Genomic DNA, 20,916 nt, shown 5'->3' with positions numbered 1-20,916 from the left:
AATTCCATTGAAATTGCATCGTTTATTTCCCACTCCCATACACCTCGATCAAATCACCTCTGAGATGTCCTGTTTTCAAACTTTCAAGCCACATCTTCGTAATATGGACGTCCCTTGTTATCTCACCAGTCGCCCGTCTTTGGAGCCTTTCAAGAAGTTTAACATCTGACTTTAGATGCCGCCCCCAGATTTGAACACAATATTTCAAGCCGAGTGACTTTCTTGATCCATATAACGGAGTAATAACCTCCTTCATTCCAAATAAAAACGCAAAGGTGAAAATACACTGTGCACCTTCCTGGGCACCTGATTATATTGATGGTAACCTTTATGTCTGATATCATAACACCAGTCACCCCCCCCCCCAGCCGTTTATAAAATTGCTAATGCCGTAATTAAAACTTAAGTTAGGACGATTGTCTTATTCTTTCGTCTATTTTTTTTCACCAGCAGCATATAAGTTGCCCAGGTGTTATTCTCTCACAGCTGTACATTTTCCCTTCACAAGTTGATGATATTGCACATTCAAAGAAATGGCAACGCCAAAAAGTTAATCTGCTATTTATTAAAAAGATGAGATGCTGCCGTGTCAACCTGTTTCAAGCCTTATTGGTCCCTTTTAAATAAATGACAGTTAAGCTATTGACAATGACATTTGTTTGAAAATAATGCAGAACCAGAGCAATTCGCTGTGAAGGCAAAGTTTGTTCTGCTGTTTGTATGGTAAGATCATTAACCAGGCATTTTAAATCTCTTTTGCTGCAGAAACACGCCAAAGGACAAGACAATCCTCCCATATAAGTGGATTATCTCCTCCAGGTTTTTCATAAATTTAATATTAAAGTAAAATGTGAAGTTTAAAATTTGTTTATATACGAAGCCGACTAACTCGGCCACGTATATACATTCAATGTCGCATTGAATGCGATTGTATTTTTAATTAATTTATGCTCAATAAAGTATCTTTATAACAGCTGTAAGTACTCGACTTTATTAAACAGGGGGAATAAATACACACCAGGGGTGTTTGTACAGGGGGACTAGCAGTCCGTCATACAATAAATTATCACCAGCACTAAACACGGTGAACCTCGAATATACATATAGAACGAATCACCAGTCAATAGCGAGGGTCGTCTACACTCGGTACCTACACGGGGCCAAAAGTTCAAATGTCACTGCAATTCACGCGGGCATCCGTATGGACGGTATCTATGGAATGAGGTAGGAGATCTTGGGCTCATCGTCCAAGATGGGAAGTGGAATGCCGAAATAGATTCGCCCGAAGAACAAAACACGTTTATTGTCTCAGTACGGTCAGGATATGGAGTTTACCCCCCCCTGCAAGGTGGGCACACGTCATAGACAGGTGTTCACAATCCTGCGGCTTTTACATATCTTGCACTCCACTTGACAGCACCAGTGGAAAGTGCAATTACATCTCTCCTCCTCATCCCTGATCTGCGAATGATAGCCACGCCCACAGCACATGATCTCACATCCATCCGTCCCCATCGACGAATGGTTGCACGGACGTCCTCGTGTCCCCGACACTCCCACTTTAGCATTGGAGGAGCAGAAGTTGGGGGAGGTCTCGAAATAGACCAGATCCATCTTCCCCGGGGGTTTGTGATTCGGATCTGCAGGCTTCAGTCGGAATCTCTGCTTGCGTTTGGCCCGGCGGAAGTTACCCTGATTGCTTACCATCACTTTAGACGCCCCGTCGAAGCGATCTTTCATGTTATAACCGACATCACGGAAATACGGTAATCTCATCCAGCAGGTTTTGACGGAGCAGCTGCCCGACATCCCGTGGCACTTACACTCTCGTCTCATCTCAGTAGCGATGTGCTGTAAAGAGATGAAAGAAAAACGATTAGAACGAAGTCGACAACGCGTACATGCGCGCGCACACACACACAAGCAACTTGCTTATTCCACGATGTGAAATATGAAACAATTACCAATCATTTCGACATTATTTCATTTAAATTCAAGCTTTTCACAATCGTTAACAAGAATAATAAATGAACATATAACCAATTTCCATTATAAAAATTAAATTTTTATTTTTAAATTAAATATATCTTTTCTTTTGGCAACGTAATTTTCTTTTGGCAACTTAATTTTCTTTTGGCACTTAAATATATATTTTTCTTTTGGCAACTTAATTTTCTTTTGGCACTTAAATATATATTTTTCTTTTGGCAACTTAATTTTCTTTTGGCACTTAAATATATATTTTTCTTTTGGCACTTAAATATATATATTTTTCTTTTGGCAACTTAATTTTCTTTTGGCACTTATATATATATTTTATTTTGGCAACTTCTCAACGAAACTGATATTTTCTAAACTTGCCAGCAGAAGATTAAATTGAACGATTAACAAAAGCAGATTAGACCTCGAATACTCACAGCGCGTCCTGCCTCGTTGTTATGGAGATTCATGACGTAGCGGAGGTCTCTTCCTTTTTCCGCAGAATCGACGAACATCCGGGTGAACTTGTAACCAAAATCGATGTTGTCGCTGCAACCTCCCCACTCCCATTCCGGACCGCTGGGCCCTCGTTGTCGGTAGTCGCAGTTGCACGACTGAATATTCCCTTCGCTACACGCACGAGCGACTGCATGAGCCACTCCGGCGCTTGTAATAGCGTACACAAACGCCGTCTCTCGACAACCTAAAGAAACAAAAAATTGAAAACGGAATTTATCGAAATTGTTTTCATATATTCGAATCCAATACATACAAAATAGAAACACATTCCTATTATTATATATGTTTGAAAATAATAATTATTCCACGCAATATTTTTTTTTACAAAGAAATATATACAAAAACAAAAGATTTTTTTTTATTTTATTCAAACCATGGATTTAAATTCAAAATGAGGACGCAGATCCTCAACAAAAGAAAATCACAATAAGTTAGTTTGTCCGATTTTACGAATATTAGTTACACAAGTTGTCTGTCCAGCATGTCGTTGTTACTCATTTAATGAAGTTTGGGTTAAAATTCAGTTATAGACTGGAAGAATTCTCAAAGTCCTCTTCAATCGGGACTCAAATTGAACTCTTCGAATTCCACACAGCTCGGAATTTTAGATAATTCTTCGAACACACTTGTACAAACAAAATACACACGGAGCAACATGTTCTATGTCGCTGATGATCCTAAAAACCACCACTAACAACGACTGTTTTAAAAAAAAATCGATGACTGCTGCTGCTGTTGTTGTCGTTGTTATTAGGTTTTAGGCACATCCGCGACTAAGGCCATGTTGTTCTGTGTATACTGTTTGTAAATTGCGTGTGTTCTGTGGTCGATTTTCTGTTTGCTGGACGAAAAGCCGGAGTTTCCGGGTGAAAAAACCATGCTAACCTCACCTGAGACCGACTAACTCAGCCACGTTGTGAAAAAAAAAAAAAACATAAAAATTCCTCCTGTCATCGACGGGATTCAAAGTCGGGTCTTTTCCATCCACAGAGAATTGCTTTCGTGGATGCAATCACTGATTTCGATGAGGAAACACACTAAAGTATGTGAGATAAAATAAATCTTATATATTAACAGCTTTGCAAAAATTTGAAAGTTGCTCACCTAAAAGAAAAGTTTACCATCTCCTGAATATCAGAGAAAGGTGGTGTGGCAGCTACGGCGACATAGGCTCGATCCTTAGGGAGTGCAATGAGTGAATGTACCCGAGCCCAACACTAAAAAGAGCCCCCAAATCCCGATAAAGGAGACCGTTCCCCTCAGTCTAGACAAGGAGAGATCGTCCTTGCTGTCCTTTTACCCACATTAATTTTTGTATTCCCGAATTCCACGACCGGTCCTCGCGTAGCATTCTCGTTAAGTCACGTTCCTCTTCATATGATGGATGGGTTGAGCTGCCAAAAGCGTACCTGGAAACTGAAGATATTCAAGAACAAAATGGACAACGGGCTGGCCAGACTTCAATCCATTTGAACAAACATATGCAATCAATAGGAAGGTAAAAAAAAAAAAAAAAAAAACAGTACTGAGGAATCTCCATAAATTAAAATTATCTCTCAGAAAGAATAGTATTTATTGACTTATTCTTTAGTTGATGGTCTCGTATTGATCACAGCAGATAGTATTTACTTTTAATCGCCTTAAATAAATTATAAATTTCCTGTCAGCCATCAATCATTTTTACAGTTCATCTTAGGTGTTTGTCTTCAATTAGAGTTGATAACCTTTTTAATACTAAGAGATGCGACCAGGTCTTCTTGCTGAAGAGGTAGACGATGATTTTTGATTGTCTACTTGAGTAGCCTGTATTCTGTAGAGTACTGGCTTATATTGGTTGTAGTAGCTGATTCCTGACTTCGGAGGCAGTGGTGTATCGTTTGGTAATTGCACAGTCCTGCTTGTCAAGCAGGTGTTTACTCACGTGCCATCTTAAACGGAGAGCCTTCATGAGTAGGTATTCGAGATGGGCGGTTGAAACGGAGCTTTGAGTCAAATATCGAACCATATGTAACACATGCTACTTGTAGTTTCATCGCTGGTCCAAATGAATATTGTTAACTGCCTGTTCTGATATCCAGCGACTGCTCCACATCTTTAGGACTAACAGGATGGCTGGAGAGTGTTGCTTTGAAATCTGTGGATGTATAAAAAGCAGCGCCCCTCGAAGGTGAAATGAAGACAATCATTACGTAATTTCTGCTGATAAAATGTACACAGCGGTTGTCTGCAGCTCTTTAAAAAGTGGTACAAGAACAAACAGGAATTTAGTTTCATTGCAATTTTCTTAATGTATGATATTTCGCATAACACCTTCATCTGTGATTTCTACTGCGCATTTACCCTTGTTTTTACATCCAGTTTGGTAAGCATTTCCATCAAAATTCCACAGTGTTTTTAAAGACCTAAAACAAATTCTCGTTTTCCTTCCTCTCCAGAAAGCACATATTTTGATAGCTAATTTTATGACCCTTGACACCGGTGGGACATAAAAGCGAGATCGCGTGTATCCACCAGTAGTCTGCATTTAGCCCACCTCGCCTGTGAAGCTTCTCTGAGCAGAACCAAGACGCACCCAAAGGCTGTGGAACGATGTGTGCCACCGTGGATGGGAGAGGGGGGAAAACAGTGGAATCAAGGTTACAGTTAAATGTATGAGGTGTGGTCAAGCAGAAGTTAGAGGAAGTAGAGATGCTATCAATCAATTATCTATATGGCCCGATGTAATTGTCCATGTAATGACTGGTAATTACAGTTCAGTTTACTAACTAAGTGAGAGCTACGCCAGATTTCCCGGGAGACAAAGTACCCCACAGCTACAAAAATATGGCGTCAGTCTAGTCTGGAATGTTGACGGGATTTAATGAACTCGTCATCTCCTTTCCTTTTTTCATTCTAAAAAATTTCTGTGCTTTTTTTTTTTTTTTTTTTTCGTCTGTGAGCTCAGGTTTTATTCTAAAAATTTCCTGAGATAAACCAGCAAGTTTATAAGGATAACCAAACAGTTAATTTTTAAGTCATATGTTGCAAGCGACGAGTCTTTCGACAAGACTCAATTAATTACTGTTTGGTACGAACCCTCTAATTAGGTTCATTCTTTTAATAAAGCACGCAATTTTTATTGTGAAATCAGTTTTATTCACCATCTGGGTTCACCCCTGAATAGCCTGCTGGCTACAGCAATGTACAGTACTGTATTGAGAATACATCAGAGTGGAATAATATGGCAACACTATAAAAAGATGTCCGATTCGGTCCATATTGCTCCATAGTGCATTATGTCTGTTCGCGGGCCGATCATGTTGTGAGGGCTGAAAAATCCAGAATAACTCACTGTAAAAAGAAAACCCTACTCCCTCCGTCTGAGATCAGATAACTAAACCCCGATTGAAAAGACCTTTAGAATTTCCTCCAGTCGTGAAGGGGATTCGACCCCAGACCTCTAATGATCAGTGCGAAACTATTGTTACGGACGATATGTCCAATGTAACAGCTATTATTGCATGCTATGTACAGTACAGATAATTATGGATTGCATTTCATAAAATCATTGAAAAAGCCAACGGACTTGGATTTGCAATGCCTTCCTAATACCTCGCGAGGCCTTCTTTTGCTGTTAGCCGAGTGGTCAAGCGCGAGGGTTCATTAGTACACGTGCCTTGAGTGACCGGGGTTCAAGCCCGTGACTGCTAAATACGGTGCTGTTTCTTGTATTCTCTCTATTTTGTGAACTCCTCTGACCTGTGGTCGTCCCCGAGTTAATACAATCAGTACCCGTCTTGGCATGAGCCCCACAAAGTATTGCAGGGTGTCCTGTGGTAGTGCTGCCCATTTGTTGCATAATGAGTCAAATAATGCCCACATATTGTCAGGTATATCCTTTTACAATAGGTCCTAAACGTGCTGAACTTGATTGAGTTCGGCTGAGTTGGGTGGCCATGGGACAGCGGAGAATACATTGCTATGTTCCTGAAGCAGTTAGCAACAGTTATAGGTCGTAGTCTTGTTGACAGCGCCCGAGTTATTTGGATACAATGTCACCAAGAAGGTACTTGGTGGGCGACGGAAGAAAGAAAATCGTCCCATCGAGCCATTAATTAATGGTGATTAGAGGATCCATGACATGCCGAAAACAGTCCCCCATCACGACCTCCAGCCTGCCGAACACCAACAGTACGTCGAACTCCAAATGCGGATATACCCTAATTAGCATGATAGAATTAGAAACGGAATTCACCAGACCAGGCGACAGATTTCCACATGTTGATGGGCCAGTGTTGGTGGTGATGTGCCCATGAAGGCGCAGTTTCTTGAGTCTCGCAGTGAGCATGGGTACCCGTGACGGCCGTCGACTGCCATAACCTATATGAATTAATGTCCGGCGTATATTTCATGTGGATATTGGTTTTCCTCTTCGTACGTTGTACTGAGTGGTTAGCTGGACCACTGTGCTGCGTCCTACTGTGCTAGAAGACGAGGCACACGATGTCAACCACATGTGGCTGTATCAAGTGTGACCTTTAGTTGGTTGGTTGACCAGTCACGGTAAACTGGTTACACCACACAACAGGACTTGACCATGTTGTCGAGATACTGGTACCTGCACATCTTGCCCTCCTTCCCACATTCACTCCACTTTCACATCGGAAAGATCTCCACGCCGACCCATTCTTCTTCTCAGATGCTCTAAAACTGATCATCACGTGTGCGAACTATAATCTTATGTCAGCCGTTCCCGAGTTTACTTGACGCCTTCACCAGCGGAAAGACTAGTCCATTGCTACACAAAGAGCAGTTCTAATGCAAAGCCAACTCAGTATATATATCGGCTTATCAGCATCACGTTGTATCTATCTGTTTACTCTTGGCGCTGAAAGTAGCATCACCCTAGATTGCCCTCATGGGTAATTTAGGGTAATCACCGTCCTGCACACATGGAGAAGACCTGAGTTCAATACCGTCAATGATGCGAGAAATTTTTATGAGCCTTTTTCACAACGTGGCTGAGTTAGTCGGTGTCAGGAGAGTGTAGCATGGTTTTTCTCCTGGAAACTCGGGTTTTTCGTCTAGCAAACAGCAAATCAACCAGAGAAAACGAGAAATTTACAAACATATTATATACGGCACAATACGGCCTAAGTTTCTGATGCGCTTAAAACCCTACAACAACAGAATCTTGGGATATTATCCCTATTTTGTGTCTTTATTAAAGACATCAACAGTAATAGTATTCACCATTAGTGCAAGGAAGCCACAGGCTTTTGCTGCACTGGCTAACAAAAATCACCAAGTAGATGAGGAAACACAAATTATATACTCCCTCCTCCCACAGTTAGCTATCCAGTTGACCTTTGAATATATGCAAACTCAACTACCTGCGAGGGCAACTTGTTCCAGTTATCAATAACTCGCTGGCTAAAAGAAAACTTCCTACAATCTAATCTAAACCTCAAACCCTGGAATTTAAATTTATGACCCCTAGTTTTGGAATCCTTTACAACATTGAAAATTCCGCCTTTATTCATTTTACTAACTCCTCACATTGCCTTATAAACCTCATTCAGGTAACCTCTAAGGTGCCTCGTTGCCAAGCACTGTAGCCCACACAATCGGAGTCTTTCCTCGTACGGTCGCCCATTTGCCGATCTCACCATTCGAGTTGCCAGTCTTTGGACCTCTTTCAAGAAACTCAATGCCTTTTTTTAGATAAGGTCTTCATACTTGAACACAGTATTCCAAATTTGGTCTTACAGTGGGATTATGACCTCCCTATCTCTAGAGGATAACGTTCGTTAAATCATCGATAGGACACCATGGGCTTTCCTGGCTGCCTGTTTACACTGTTCAGAAAACTTCATATCTCCCAGATCTCTTTCCTCCTCCACTGTTTTTAATTCAATCCCACCAAGTATATAATTTATTTGAGGATTGCTGTTCCCCAAATGTAAGACCTTGCATTTAGTAGCATTAAAACACAGCTGACACTTCTCTGACCATCTCTGAACTCTGTTCAAGCCATCATGAAGGAGCGCTGCTTGGTGTTGTTCATTTGTAGCATATTATAAATTGAATCGTGTCGTCACTGGACTAGTTAATTTACTATCACTGTGTGTATCGAGGGTTTTTCGAAATCAGAGGAAAGACTTCAAATTGCCAGTATGGGCTGAAATTAGGGTAAGTTCCAAATAACGGTTCCAAGATCGCTGCGAAGAAGGTAGATGATAATATTGCACTGTGGGATATACCTTTAAATAAATAAAAATTTTCTGCTTATACACCGTGATGACCACGAGGTCAGAGGAGTTAGCAAGACAAAGAGAGAGAGTATAAGAAACAGCGCCATCTTTAGCAGTTATGCGTTCTTGAACAACAGTCACTGGTACCAAAACTGGTGCTTGACCACTCGGCTACGCGATCTATCTTGATGTATAATTGTGCAGTAGAATCGATCGAAATTAGATAATGGATTATTTTGTGTGAAACAGACTTTCTAGTATGAACATTAAGGAATAGATCAGTTGTAGTATTTTTTTAAGATTAAGAGCTGGAATCGATCATTTTCAAGTGCTTTGAAGTCAAAGAAAATTATGTTTAATAGGGTTGTTGTTGTTGTTGTTTGGTTTTTTTTTAGGAGCATTAGCAACTAAGGCCATATTGCTCCAGGATATGCGGTGGTCATTCCTTAACCTTTCCGCATCCTCCGTATTTGGTGGTGACGGGCTCGAACCCCGGTCTAATCAAGAAGCGTGTGCTACGCACTGCTGCTCCTTCCCACCTGGCTACGGAGGCGCCATGTTTAATAGGGATTTATTGGTTAGGAACTATAGAATCATATTAGAAAAGTTTAAAGTCATAGATCTTCGCTGTAAAACTCACGGAGAGGAAGAAATGCATGAAACAATGTGCAACTATTGCAGAAATATTGTACTGATAAAGGCAGTAAGAAATTGTGTACTCCTCACCCATCCATCCATATTGTACAATGACTGTTGAAAATCACCTCCGCAATACTACTGGTTTGCACTGTGGTTATAATCAGTGTCCACAGGGAGTGGAAAAGTCGTGAGTTCGAATCCCGGTAGGTTTTCTGTTTTTTTTCACAATGGAGCTGAATCAGTCAATCTCAGGAGAGGGTTGCATGATTTTTCTCCCGAAAACTTGCGTTTTCCGTCCAGCAAACAGTAAGCCTACCCAAGAACACATGCAATTACAGACACGTTATATTGATTCCCCAGTTTGAGGAAGAAAAACTCGATTTTCCGGGAGAAAAAGCCATGCAAACCTCCCTTGAGACTAGCTAATTAAACCAGGTTGTGAAAAAAGCCCATAAAAATTCACCATGGCATTGACAGGATTCGAACTTAGGCCTTTTTAACCAGGTGTGGGAGGACAATGATTGTACCCGCTGTACTACCGGGAAGACTCAATTGGAGATATGCAAGACAGTATTTCTGCATTTGATTGGGTTTCCGAAAACAGGTCTACTAAGCCACACGGGGTCTCTAAACTGTGCCTGTGAATGACATGTATTATATGATCCGTTTGCCTGTTCGCGCGTGAATAAAAACACAGGTTTCCGGAGGGGGGATGACACTATGCTCCCTGAAAACGACTAATTCAGTTAAGTGAAAAACCACCATTAAAACTTCTCTGAGCTAGCCAGGAAAGAGCCCAGTCAAGTTCCACACACACACAGTTAAGAAGAAGATAAGTCGCAGTCGCTGTGCTAGTTTTGAAGGTAATTCCAAAAGAGGCGCTCTAGCAGGGAAATAAATGCAATGTGCGGTAGGTCAATATCAGTGAACTCATAAATATCTACTGATACGGGTAACAGCTTTCAATTGCTTTTGAACTATTCGAACTGGCTGTTGCATTGCCGCATAGTCAGTCCCCTTATTATGAAAGCAATGAGAAGGGGCGAGAGTAACCTTGAGTACAGATTGCATTTAATTCGTTTGCATCATCCCAGTAGGTCTATAAGTGGCTTAAAGGTGGGTATAACTACTGATTTCATCATTCAACTGAAGAAACGAAGCGAATTGCTTGAACAAATGAGGAAATGTCAATCATTGTCGATTATACAAGCTCAGTACATCCAGATTAGTGGTGTATTTGCGTGGACACGTCCCAATTGATGATAGCTTGGCTGACGATAACCCTTTGATGTGTCTCAAGTGGTAGAATAAAGCGAATGAAACATTTAATGTCTCGATAGCTATTTGGAATGGAATGCGGCAGTACAGTTAAAAGAATTGGACTTTGATTGAATTTATCGGAAACGTGATGTTAAGTGGGTAGTATTGCGCCAATGCTGAATATATTAAAAGCAGAATTGCGAAACATTGGAGTCATTCCGACACTAAGGGAATCGCAAATCCGAGAACTATTGCTGATGATGATGTTTGAAGTTTTAATTCTACATTTGCTACACAAATGTAGCAAACAAATTGCGACTGGGTTCAATAAGACACAAACTTCTTTGCGCCCCATCACTGCCCTGCATAGTATCAGCGGCAGATCGTCTTACTTTGCACATCATGATTGTCAAAAGAACTTTCATGGAGTTACATGAGTAGTGGTATATCATTCAGAAGTTCCAATTTACATTTTCTCAGGCCCTCGCGCGTAGCAGAGTGGTTAAAATTTCAGTCCTTCCACACAAGGTGGAAAAGGTGGAAGTTCGAATTCGGAAGTTCGATCAATGACGGGAGGATTTTTTAAGGCTTTTTTCACACTCTCAAGCTGGGGTTGCATGGTTTAACTTTTTTTCGCGGAAACTTGAGTTTTCATCCAGTAAACAGCAACCTGACCCATAACACACGCAATACGCATTGATAAATTGATTAATGTCACAAATTTGAGATTTGTGGTATCAATCAATTTTGTTCTTACTTAAAAACGAATGTTCTCATATTAGGAACTTTATAACAATCGTTAAGGAATGAGGTTAAGATCTTGATAACCTAGTTCCAAGTAGGTTAAATGAATATATACCGATATTTCATATTGAACAGGTCAGCTATAAAAAGTTCTTAAGAAAAAAGTAATTTATCAAGTACTTCCATGAATTTATCCAAACTACCCATTTTAACAACAACAAACGGAAGCAGGTTGTTCCAACAAAGAACCACCCGCTGGCTGAAGGAAAACTTTCGTACACTGTACATACATCTATCTGCAACTATCCTTCCTCTATTTCCATCTACACTTCATGCCCCTTCATGTAGTCTGAGCAAGAGGAAGAACGCCATCAGCACTGAGCTTGCTAGATCCATTCAAAGCTTTAAACACCTCAATCAGGTCATTTCGCAGGTGCCCGGTCTCCAGACGTCGAAATTTGCAAAACTGAAGCCTTTCTTGGCATGACCACCCTTTCGTTCCCGTCACCAATCTCGCTGCCCTTCTCTGCACAAGTTCCAGAAAAGCTGCTGAAATGTAGTCTCCAGACCTGTATGCAGTAGCGAAGATGCAACCTGGCCATTGCTTTGAACAATGGGATATCATCCTGCTGGCACAGTTCCTAAATATCATTGACAAAACCCCATGAACTATCCTGGCAGACTGTCTACACTACTCAGAGAACTATATATCTGACTGCACAATTCTCCTTAGGTTTTTTTTATTTTTTATTTCCAATTACCTTGAGTGTAGTGCCACACAGTTGGTGCGTTAGTCTGGGATTACTGTTACCCATGTGCAGTACCTTGCATTTATCAACGTTAAATTGCATTTATCAACATTCATTTATCGTACCTTGCATTTATCAACATTACTCTGTCTTCTCTCACTCAACCATCACTTTATCCATAGAAGTAACTTGCCCTTAATGTCCCATACTCAAATTTGCACAACAGTCCTTTAACAGTATCAAAAGCTTTCCCGAAGTGAAAGTATATGATATTAAAATTATTTTTTAAATCCAGTTCTTTTTTATTGCATCACAGTATGCAATCAGATTGGTTAGACAAGATGAGCCCTTAGCAAATTCATGTTGACTATTGTATAATTGTATTCCTGTTTAGATGGTCCGGTAACCAGTGATTCATTATTTTTCGTGGAACAGAAGTCGAGCTAACAAGTGTGTAATTAATTATGTCACCCTTTGTGAATTGCAAAACGTGAAAGATGCAACGTGAATTTTGCAGAAAAAATTCACGTTATGTCTCCAGTCCATCCAAAGATGCTCTTATAATTATGGCTAAGGGTTTGCTTACCTCTTTTGCTACTTTCCTTAATACAATGAGTGAGATCCCATCCACTCCAGTAGCCTTTTTTAATGTTTAGCTTCAACAAATTATCTTCCACTTTCCTCTCAGTTGTCACAACATTTCAATTATCATTTGAGAAGGGATATCAGAAGTTTATCAAACTGTTATTTGATAAACTGGTATCCCTTCCTAAATGTGTGAATTGCTCATGTGTGAATATAAATGCAAAATACCTATTCAGTTTGTCAGTAACCTCAGCAAGGTGATCAATAGTTTAACGATCGACATTAAGTGGACAATGTGATTCACTTGAACGTCGATCGTTTAACTGTTGATACCTCATAGCCTTAGTTGCATTGCCGCTTAACTTATTAACTTAAAACACACTAACACTGAGAACTTTGTAATTATGATAATATTAAGTAAAATACTAATATATAATGTTGTTTTCTATTTGTCACAAAATATAATGACGTTAATATAATAATTATTAAAATAATGATGAACGAACGAATTGTGAAAATATAGTTTGGAAACTAATTCGATAATTATGACTCACCATCAAGCAGCTCTTAATAATAATATAATTGGAGTTTATTAATTCACATTGGTAGAAATAGATGGCGCCACAGCTAGTACAAGTACAGAAATGTACTCATACTCGTTTTACCACTGAAAAAAATATCTGGGAGGTTTTATTTGATTTGAATATTTAATAATTGTTGAATTATTAAATTTTTAATATCAATTTTAATATTAATAATAAATTTTAAAATATTATTTTTGACAATGTTATAGTCGTAAAAAAATAATAAAAATGAGCCGAAAGTATGCAGCATGTGGTACCTATAATTAATTTTATTAATAAGACTAAGAAAAACGAAATACAAATTCAAGATAAAATTACAAAAATACAATTATATTAACAAAATACAGTACAAGTATAAGTACAATTCCAAAAAGTGCAATTTTTTTTTAAAAATAATGTTTAGTAAGAGATTTGATACTGCTTAATTTGACCTATGAATCTATATTTGGAACAAATTTTCTCACGAGATAGATACTTCAAATTAAGTCATGAATGCCCAAATTTATTTATTTTATGTTTTCTTTATCTATCAATTGTTACTTTAATCAAGCCGATACGCAGGATATTATCTCCCTCTCCCGATTCCTTCAAAATTTAAACATTGAGATACCGAAAGTTCAAAAAAAATAATACTTTGATTTCAACGCGAGAAAGAATTTTATAGGATGTGAAAAGGAATAGAAAAAACGAGTTAACTTAATTTCCTAGATTGCAGTATCCAAATGACATGCTGTCCTCTTGGAAATGCATGACTGCTTTCGTTTGACTGTCATGGTTTGATGGCATTATTCAGAGGATAAGGATGAATGATTACAGTTGGCCACTACTTTATTTTCTCAAAAGAAACTCTCGCTTAAATGCTGTGACGAATAGCATGCTTGTTAATGTGACAGTCTTAGGTTGGACTACAAACCGATGCTTGTAGCCTAGTGGTCAGATGCGTGGGGGCACAAGTACACTTCCTTTGAGTGAACGGGGTTCAAGCCCGCGACAGCTAAATACGGTTTTGTTTCTCTCTATCTTGTGAGTTATTATATGGTCTTCCCGGAGTATAAAGAGAAAATTTATCATTTCGTTTTTTGCGAAAATGTTAGGTATAATAGCCAAACCAAACCTAAGGTTCTGAGGCGTCAGTATATTGGGCTGCAATTATGTGTATTCAGGTTATTATTCTGTTTGCTGGCCAAAAAACCTCAGTTTGATAAAAATCTATCAATACTGAAACCACACATTTTGCGAAAAATAGATTGAAATTTATTCATCAAAGCAGGCAATTTATTTGAATTGTTATGTAAGTTATGTAACGTCTAACGCATATATCTCTGGATAAAAAACCCGACTTTTCCGGAAAAAGAAATCGGTCTCCGAAACCGACTAACTGGGCCGCATTGTGAAAATGTTTTCATTATTTCACCAATACTAATACCATTGTATTTATTAACTCCTCGATATAGTGACTTATGTACCACAGTAGTTTACTTTCATTGACATAGGTAATATGAACATAGGATAAAACGCACCTACTTGGAGCTGTGCAGTCAATGAACTCTTTCCTAACTTCTGCATTTCTTTATTTTATATTTATTTTCTTTTTTGATGCCTCTTCGATCAATTCTATATTAAGTAGTCAAAAAAAGCAGTGTGAGTGTATCACTGCAGAATGGGGCCCTCAAAATGAAGAGCGTCTCCCAAAATTACTGCGGAATACAATGTTCGAACCCTTTTATTTCTCCTCCCCATATTCCCCTACTATCAGAAAACCCTGTTAAGTACCACTAGTTAGTGCTCCTGACCTCACAAGTATCTACGAAAGTTGAAGTATCGAATGTCACTTGTCTGTTTACATGTTTACGGGAAACAACGACCTACAGAATGGCGATAAAGAGGCCCTTGGTGTAACGCGTCAAGTAGTGACGTCTATTCAGTTAAATTAACGTTTCCAAAGTAACAATAGCTTCTCACATATACTTGCATGCTCTATCGGATTCGCAACGGGCGTATAATTTCGAAAGATTAGGGAAATCAAATCATTTAGACCGTTACTAATCGACGGAACAAGGACTGAAGACCAGCGGGTTGGGTTTCATCGCAACAGCCAAAAGAAGTCTTTAAACTGCGAAATTGTGTCTCCACAATTTAGCAGTTTAAAGACCTTCTTTTTCAGTCTGAAGGGGATTGACAAATTATGGAGAAAAGGCTGTTATACGTTGACAACAGCTTAGTTTATTAAGCATTTGAATCCTTAGCGAAATTTTGGGACAGTAGGGTATTTGAGTAGTGGTTATAGTAGAGCATCCTTGGGGGCAATACCTCTATGGTAATCTCTTACACCAGGATTTAAAAAAAGCGGAGAATTTGCTATAGTTTAAAATATTTGGGGGGGGGGGAGCAGAGAGAGAGAGAGAGAGAGAGAGAGAATTCAAAACGGTTGTAACTTTTAGTCCAAACCGTGAGGCATTTCCTTAGCACTCAGTTGGAAGAAATTCTTTGAAAGGAAGTGGACTCATCATTTACATTGAGACGGGAACTCAACACTTGAATCAATCCACATAAGCTTAGTCAGCGGAATATCCACCTGAGTCACTAACGTCATAAAGAAATTTGCAGCAGTCGTTGGGCTGTTTCTTCACTTTCTTGGAACATACATTTTAACGAAATTACCACGGGTGGGTTGTTCTTCAAAATGTGGGATTTTTGAAACTGGAGCTTGAGAAAAAAATTTTAAATGCTTTTCCCACGCTGACTTTATGATCAAATAATTTCTAAACAAGTTTCTCAAGTGTTTTCACGGAACAGAGAGACTTAATACTTAGCAAGTGCTGCCGCTTTTCTCAGAAATAAAATACTAAGAAATAAATATATAAAAGAACATCTGCAAGAAATAAAGCACTTCATCAAAAATTATACTGATGAAAGTAAACAGATTTGTACGTTGGTAAAAATTGCTTACTTCTCGACTGGGCTTGTTTAAGTCGTATTTTGGATGAAATTTTTGAATTCGATTTTAAAATTGAAGTATTACAACTCAGATTTAATGTTTCCTACATTAAACTTTTGGTTAATCAACTGTTTTTTTTTTTTTTTTTCTTCAACGGAAAGTTGCCCCCATGTCTTTTTTTTTTTTTTTTAATTAATGAAACCCCCAAACAGGAAAGGTGTTAGGACTCATAGTACTTAGTACCGTGTGGGTAAAGTAAACTAATTTTAAAAACATGCATCCTTTTAGACTGAATCGAGAAACGAAAGTAAACCAATTTTATTTGAATAAAGAAAATATTATAGCGTGCGAAGACAAGGCGCAAATTACCTTCCTACAGTTAGCCGTTTTACCCGACTTTCTTTCTTACGTAGCTCATGCGCCTAAAACCCTACAACAACCAACCAACCAATCTTACAACCGTTGTGTTTTTATTTCAGATGAAATCAGTTAAGTTTGTTTGTTTGTTTGGTCTGATATTTTTGAATATCATGTTAAAAGCTGAACGGTAACACTTAGTTCAACTTTTAACATGATATTCAAAAATATCAAAAGGGGCGAAAGACTAATCGAACCAACTTTCTTAGGTAGCTGGTTTCCTCCGAAATTTCCTTCAGGATAGCTGGACTCGAGGGAATCAGTTTCATCTGGTAAAGCAAATGAATGGCTTTGTGGCCGAAACGATCTCAACCTATTCTCAAACTTTAAACGGGTGAGAAGTCCGGCTTGCTTGACTGGAAGCCCTGACGAAAGGATGTGAGCGCCCAATGGGCCACTTTTGATAGCAGACTATATCTTAGGGTTGGCTATCTAGATTAATATACCTTCTTGTAGGTATATTAATCTGTTAAAAAAATTATAGCTCACTCTTATTAGAAAAATCCAATATTTAAATTTACGATTCCACTTAATGTTCTTGTTCCTGTAATGGTGAAAAAAAAACTTTCGAATACTAGCCCACTCAGTTATTTTGTACCCAAAATGGCATATAAAGAATCTTATTTTTCATCTCTCTCTCTCTCTCTCTCTTCTTATTTCAGTTCTGGGATTTTCATATCTTTCAGGGAAACTGCTTCTGCAGTCAGATTTTTTTAAAGAGGAAAATTAGATTCAGATTCAAATGGAGTCTACCTGGACTTCAGTTGGGTCTTTTGCTAATATCAAATTCTTCTTCACTGGGCGACTTATGAATAATTTACTTATATCTCATTGCATAATTTACCAATCCAGCACTTCCGATAAAACTCCTTCAAGAGTCTTATCTTGGTAGACTCTTTCACCAAACACTTCATGAGCGGCAGCTAATCTTATGTTCGTACTCTTTATTTCTTCGGATGAGTACTCCGTAATCTCTTCTAACGAAAAACAGGTTTTTCATCCTGAAATCAGTTAAACAGATTAGAATATACACAGCTTAAAATACGATCCGAGAACGTTTTTAATGAGACTATAACCTGAATGCAAGGGGTCTGCTATGGGGTTTGCCATCCAACACTAACCAACGCTGAGGGTTTGAATTAATGTAATTTATTTTTTTATTTTTTTTTTTTACCAACCTTTTCCCGGTTAATGAATACGAGATGAGTAGTTTTTATGCAGAGTTGCCGCCCATTCAACAACACAAGCACGATAACGTGTCGCACGCAAAGTCTTGTGAAGAAGCCAGATGACAGTACACAGTAATATTGATCGCATGTAATAACACCCAGCAAACACCTTCTTCTTTCCCACTCTGCTCAAAGAGTGGGAAAGAAGGTGTTTGCTGGGTGTTATGTGTTAGCGTAAAAACCCTGAAATCCAGTAAATCCTACGATTTACCAATTTGCTTTGATAAAAGCCCAAAATTTGGACTTTTACCAAAGCGAATTGGTAAAACTCTGAAATATCCAAGAATGCTCTATATCAATGGTTCATCCACTTTTTCCAATTTTTTAAACAAGGGCATGGGGGGGAGGAGGATATATCTATTATCTGGATATATTTGGAAATTCATGCCCTTGTTTAAAAATCGGCAAATAAGCTCTTGTTTCATTCATTATTTTAATTTTTAAACAAAGGCGTGGGGGAGGATATATCGCCTATCCCCTCAAAGTTACCTGGGTAATATATTTACTATACTTGGAGCGCCTAATATACAGTGTTATAATGGAAAAAATTATTCGCAAATGCTTTTACCAATTCGTAAATAAACAGTACTTCAGTCAGATAATGAAAATGATTTGAAATTTTATCAATTCATTTTAGTAAAAGTGCAATTTCGGGCTTTTATCACAGCAAATTGATAAATCATATAGGATTTACCATATTTCGTGCTTTTATGGTAACATATATAAATTTCGAATCTTTAAGTTAATTATAAACGAAATTTTGTTCCTAAATTCATTCAACTTTCCTTTTTTTTTTTTTTTTTTTTGTATATAAGATGTCGTTCTAATATTGCTGAAAACACTGCAGTGACTAATTGAGGTTGGTTCGTCAGTATATGCAAAAAAAAAACTTAAAAGAACTCAAGCACAATAGTATTATGCATTTGTAAAATATAATTTACATGCATTGTAAAAATTATACAGGGTCTCTCAAAATGTCTGCATGTAGATGAACTATTCAGAGATGGATGATGCTTAGCGTGACATGTAGCTAACAGATGACATTACTGTGTAGCAGACAGAAGGATCGCCCATCTTCGAGAGACTATTACCCTTGAGACAGACTACTAAACGCATACACAAGCTGCTGTGACCTAAAAACAACGTAAACTGATTTTAAGTTGCACCGGAGATGTTAGGTCATGTGTAGGATGTAAAAAGGCGTATAGGGAGTTCCAATTGATTCACTTGAATAGCTAATAATTTAAAGTACCACGCATACTGAAAGTTCTGGAAGATTTCGCATATCAATAGGTCAATAGGTGATAAGACAAAACTGTGTGGCACAAGCTATAAAATAATTGCAATCAAATTTTTTCGTGGCGATGTTCATGCTGTGTTCAAGTGCTGATGTACGAATGAAGCTAAAAACTAAATGAAGATGAAGTTCAGCTTGTTTTAATGATACCGTTATACCTCGATAGAATTCCAGTTCATTCCCTGGGGTGCTTTTGGTCAGTAACGAAATAAGTGACCATGATAGTGCGATATCAAAGCAACTCGAGAAAGATGTAGCCCCCCTAGATGCTGTAAGAAAATCAACCATAGAGTGGATGCTTTCCTTAAGTTACCCTTTCTGAGTATTGCGCAGGGCTATGCTAATACAGAAGCCACTACATAAAGCTGCCAGAGGAGCGTTTCATTGCGATCCCAAACAGTGCCGTTTCACGTAGTAAGTAGCAGTATCTGCATGTTTGGGTCCAAGTTCTGAGATGCCTTGACAAGGTTAGCTGGACGGTTAGTTTGGTATGGTTGTTAAGGAGTATAGGAGGAGAAGACCGTTCGAGCATCTCTCTCAAGAGGTGGGGGGGGAGAGGCCAAATAGCTTCTTCTCTGAAATTTTGTTTATGTTTTCTTTATTTTGAGTGAACTCTTACCAGCACCACCACTATGTCAAATGCTTAGAAATATCAGAGAGATATTTTTTAATGTCTGCAGAGGCATTTTACTGAATGAAGAGAAAAATAAATATTCGATGCTCTAGGTCTAGGTTACGATAAAAGGCTTCCACTTCTCTTGATTACTTTTGAATCCAAACCAGTTCAACATTTCGCATTTCTTCTTACATCTTCTTGATTGCCCTAGGGTGGCCCAGTGATTAAGGCTCCAGACCTTACCTGACATTTGATTTAAGTGGAAAATAAGGGTATAGTCAACCGAGCTGACCATAAGGTGAGTTTAAAATGTACAATGTTAATCGTCATGTTAAATCACACGATTTAATTTTATATACCTCTTCGTATATTTAGTTCAAAAAATAGCTTTATATGACAAAAACTTTCTTGGGGATGCCAGAACATTACGCTCAGAATCGGAAAAAACCCAGAGTCTGATCACTCTAGTCATAGTAGACGCTGAAAATGTTCGCCTCCAACAACTCACTCGACGACACATTATGGGAAACGTAAAGTAATCACATCATGATCTCCAAATTGTGTTGAGGCAATCATAACACTGCAAGACAGTTATGGCATTGCACAATTGACACCTGTCATTCAAGTTTTACGAAGTTGATTGAAAATTTTCAGATTACTTTCAAAACTTCTTTGGCATACTTTCAGAAAAATTGGCAAAGTTGTTCTTGATCCGGACACCCAACAGCGTGAACCGATTTTAAGAGAATCCAGAGGTGGAATGTATGTGGATTCTGTCTGCGCGGTAGACAGTGGTAGCGTCACCGTCCTCCCCACACCGGGTGGAAAAGGCCCGGGTTCAAATCCCGTCGATGACGCGAGAAACTTTAATGGGCTTTTTTTTCACTCCGTGGCTGAGTTAGTCGGTCTCAGGCGTAGATAGCAAGGTTTTTCACCCAAAAACTGGGGTTTTTCGTCCAGCAAAGCAGACAAATCGACCATAGAACAAACGCGATTGACTTCAGACACACAGCACGGCAGATGAATTTAATTATTTGGGTGGCCTAAAAAAATAATAGTTTGTATGTGGATTCTCCCTACCAGATACTTTGATATTACCTGAAAGGCGAAATCAGGCTTCATTGGA

The 20,916-nt window shown here is 38.6% G+C and overlaps 1 protein-coding gene across 1 annotated transcript in view; it reads right to left on the bottom strand.

Annotated features, from left to right (window-relative positions):
- Positions 1-1,008: 1,008 nt before the first annotated feature.
- Positions 1,009-20,916, bottom strand: part of LOC150075772 (protein Wnt-1-like) — a 62,977-nt gene continuing 43,069 nt past the window's right edge. Inside the window, exons 3-4 of the mRNA XM_090387103.1 lie at positions 2,418-2,683; positions 1,009-1,851 (exon numbers count right to left, since the gene is read on the bottom strand). Coding sequence (XP_090243229.1) covers positions 1,360-1,851; positions 2,418-2,683 — 758 coding nt within the window. The 3' untranslated portion in view covers positions 1,009-1,359. The remainder of the gene's footprint in view (positions 1,852-2,417; positions 2,684-20,916) is intronic.

The sequence above is a fragment of the Mastigoproctus giganteus genome, chromosome 13 (genome assembly GCF_048544385.1).
Source record: "Mastigoproctus giganteus isolate SK-2022 chromosome 13, ASM4854438v1, whole genome shotgun sequence".
NCBI lineage: Eukaryota > Metazoa > Arthropoda > Arachnida > Uropygi > Thelyphonidae > Mastigoproctus > Mastigoproctus giganteus.
The sequence above is the reverse complement of the archived record's forward strand: the minus strand, read 5'-3'. Positions and strand labels throughout refer to the sequence as shown.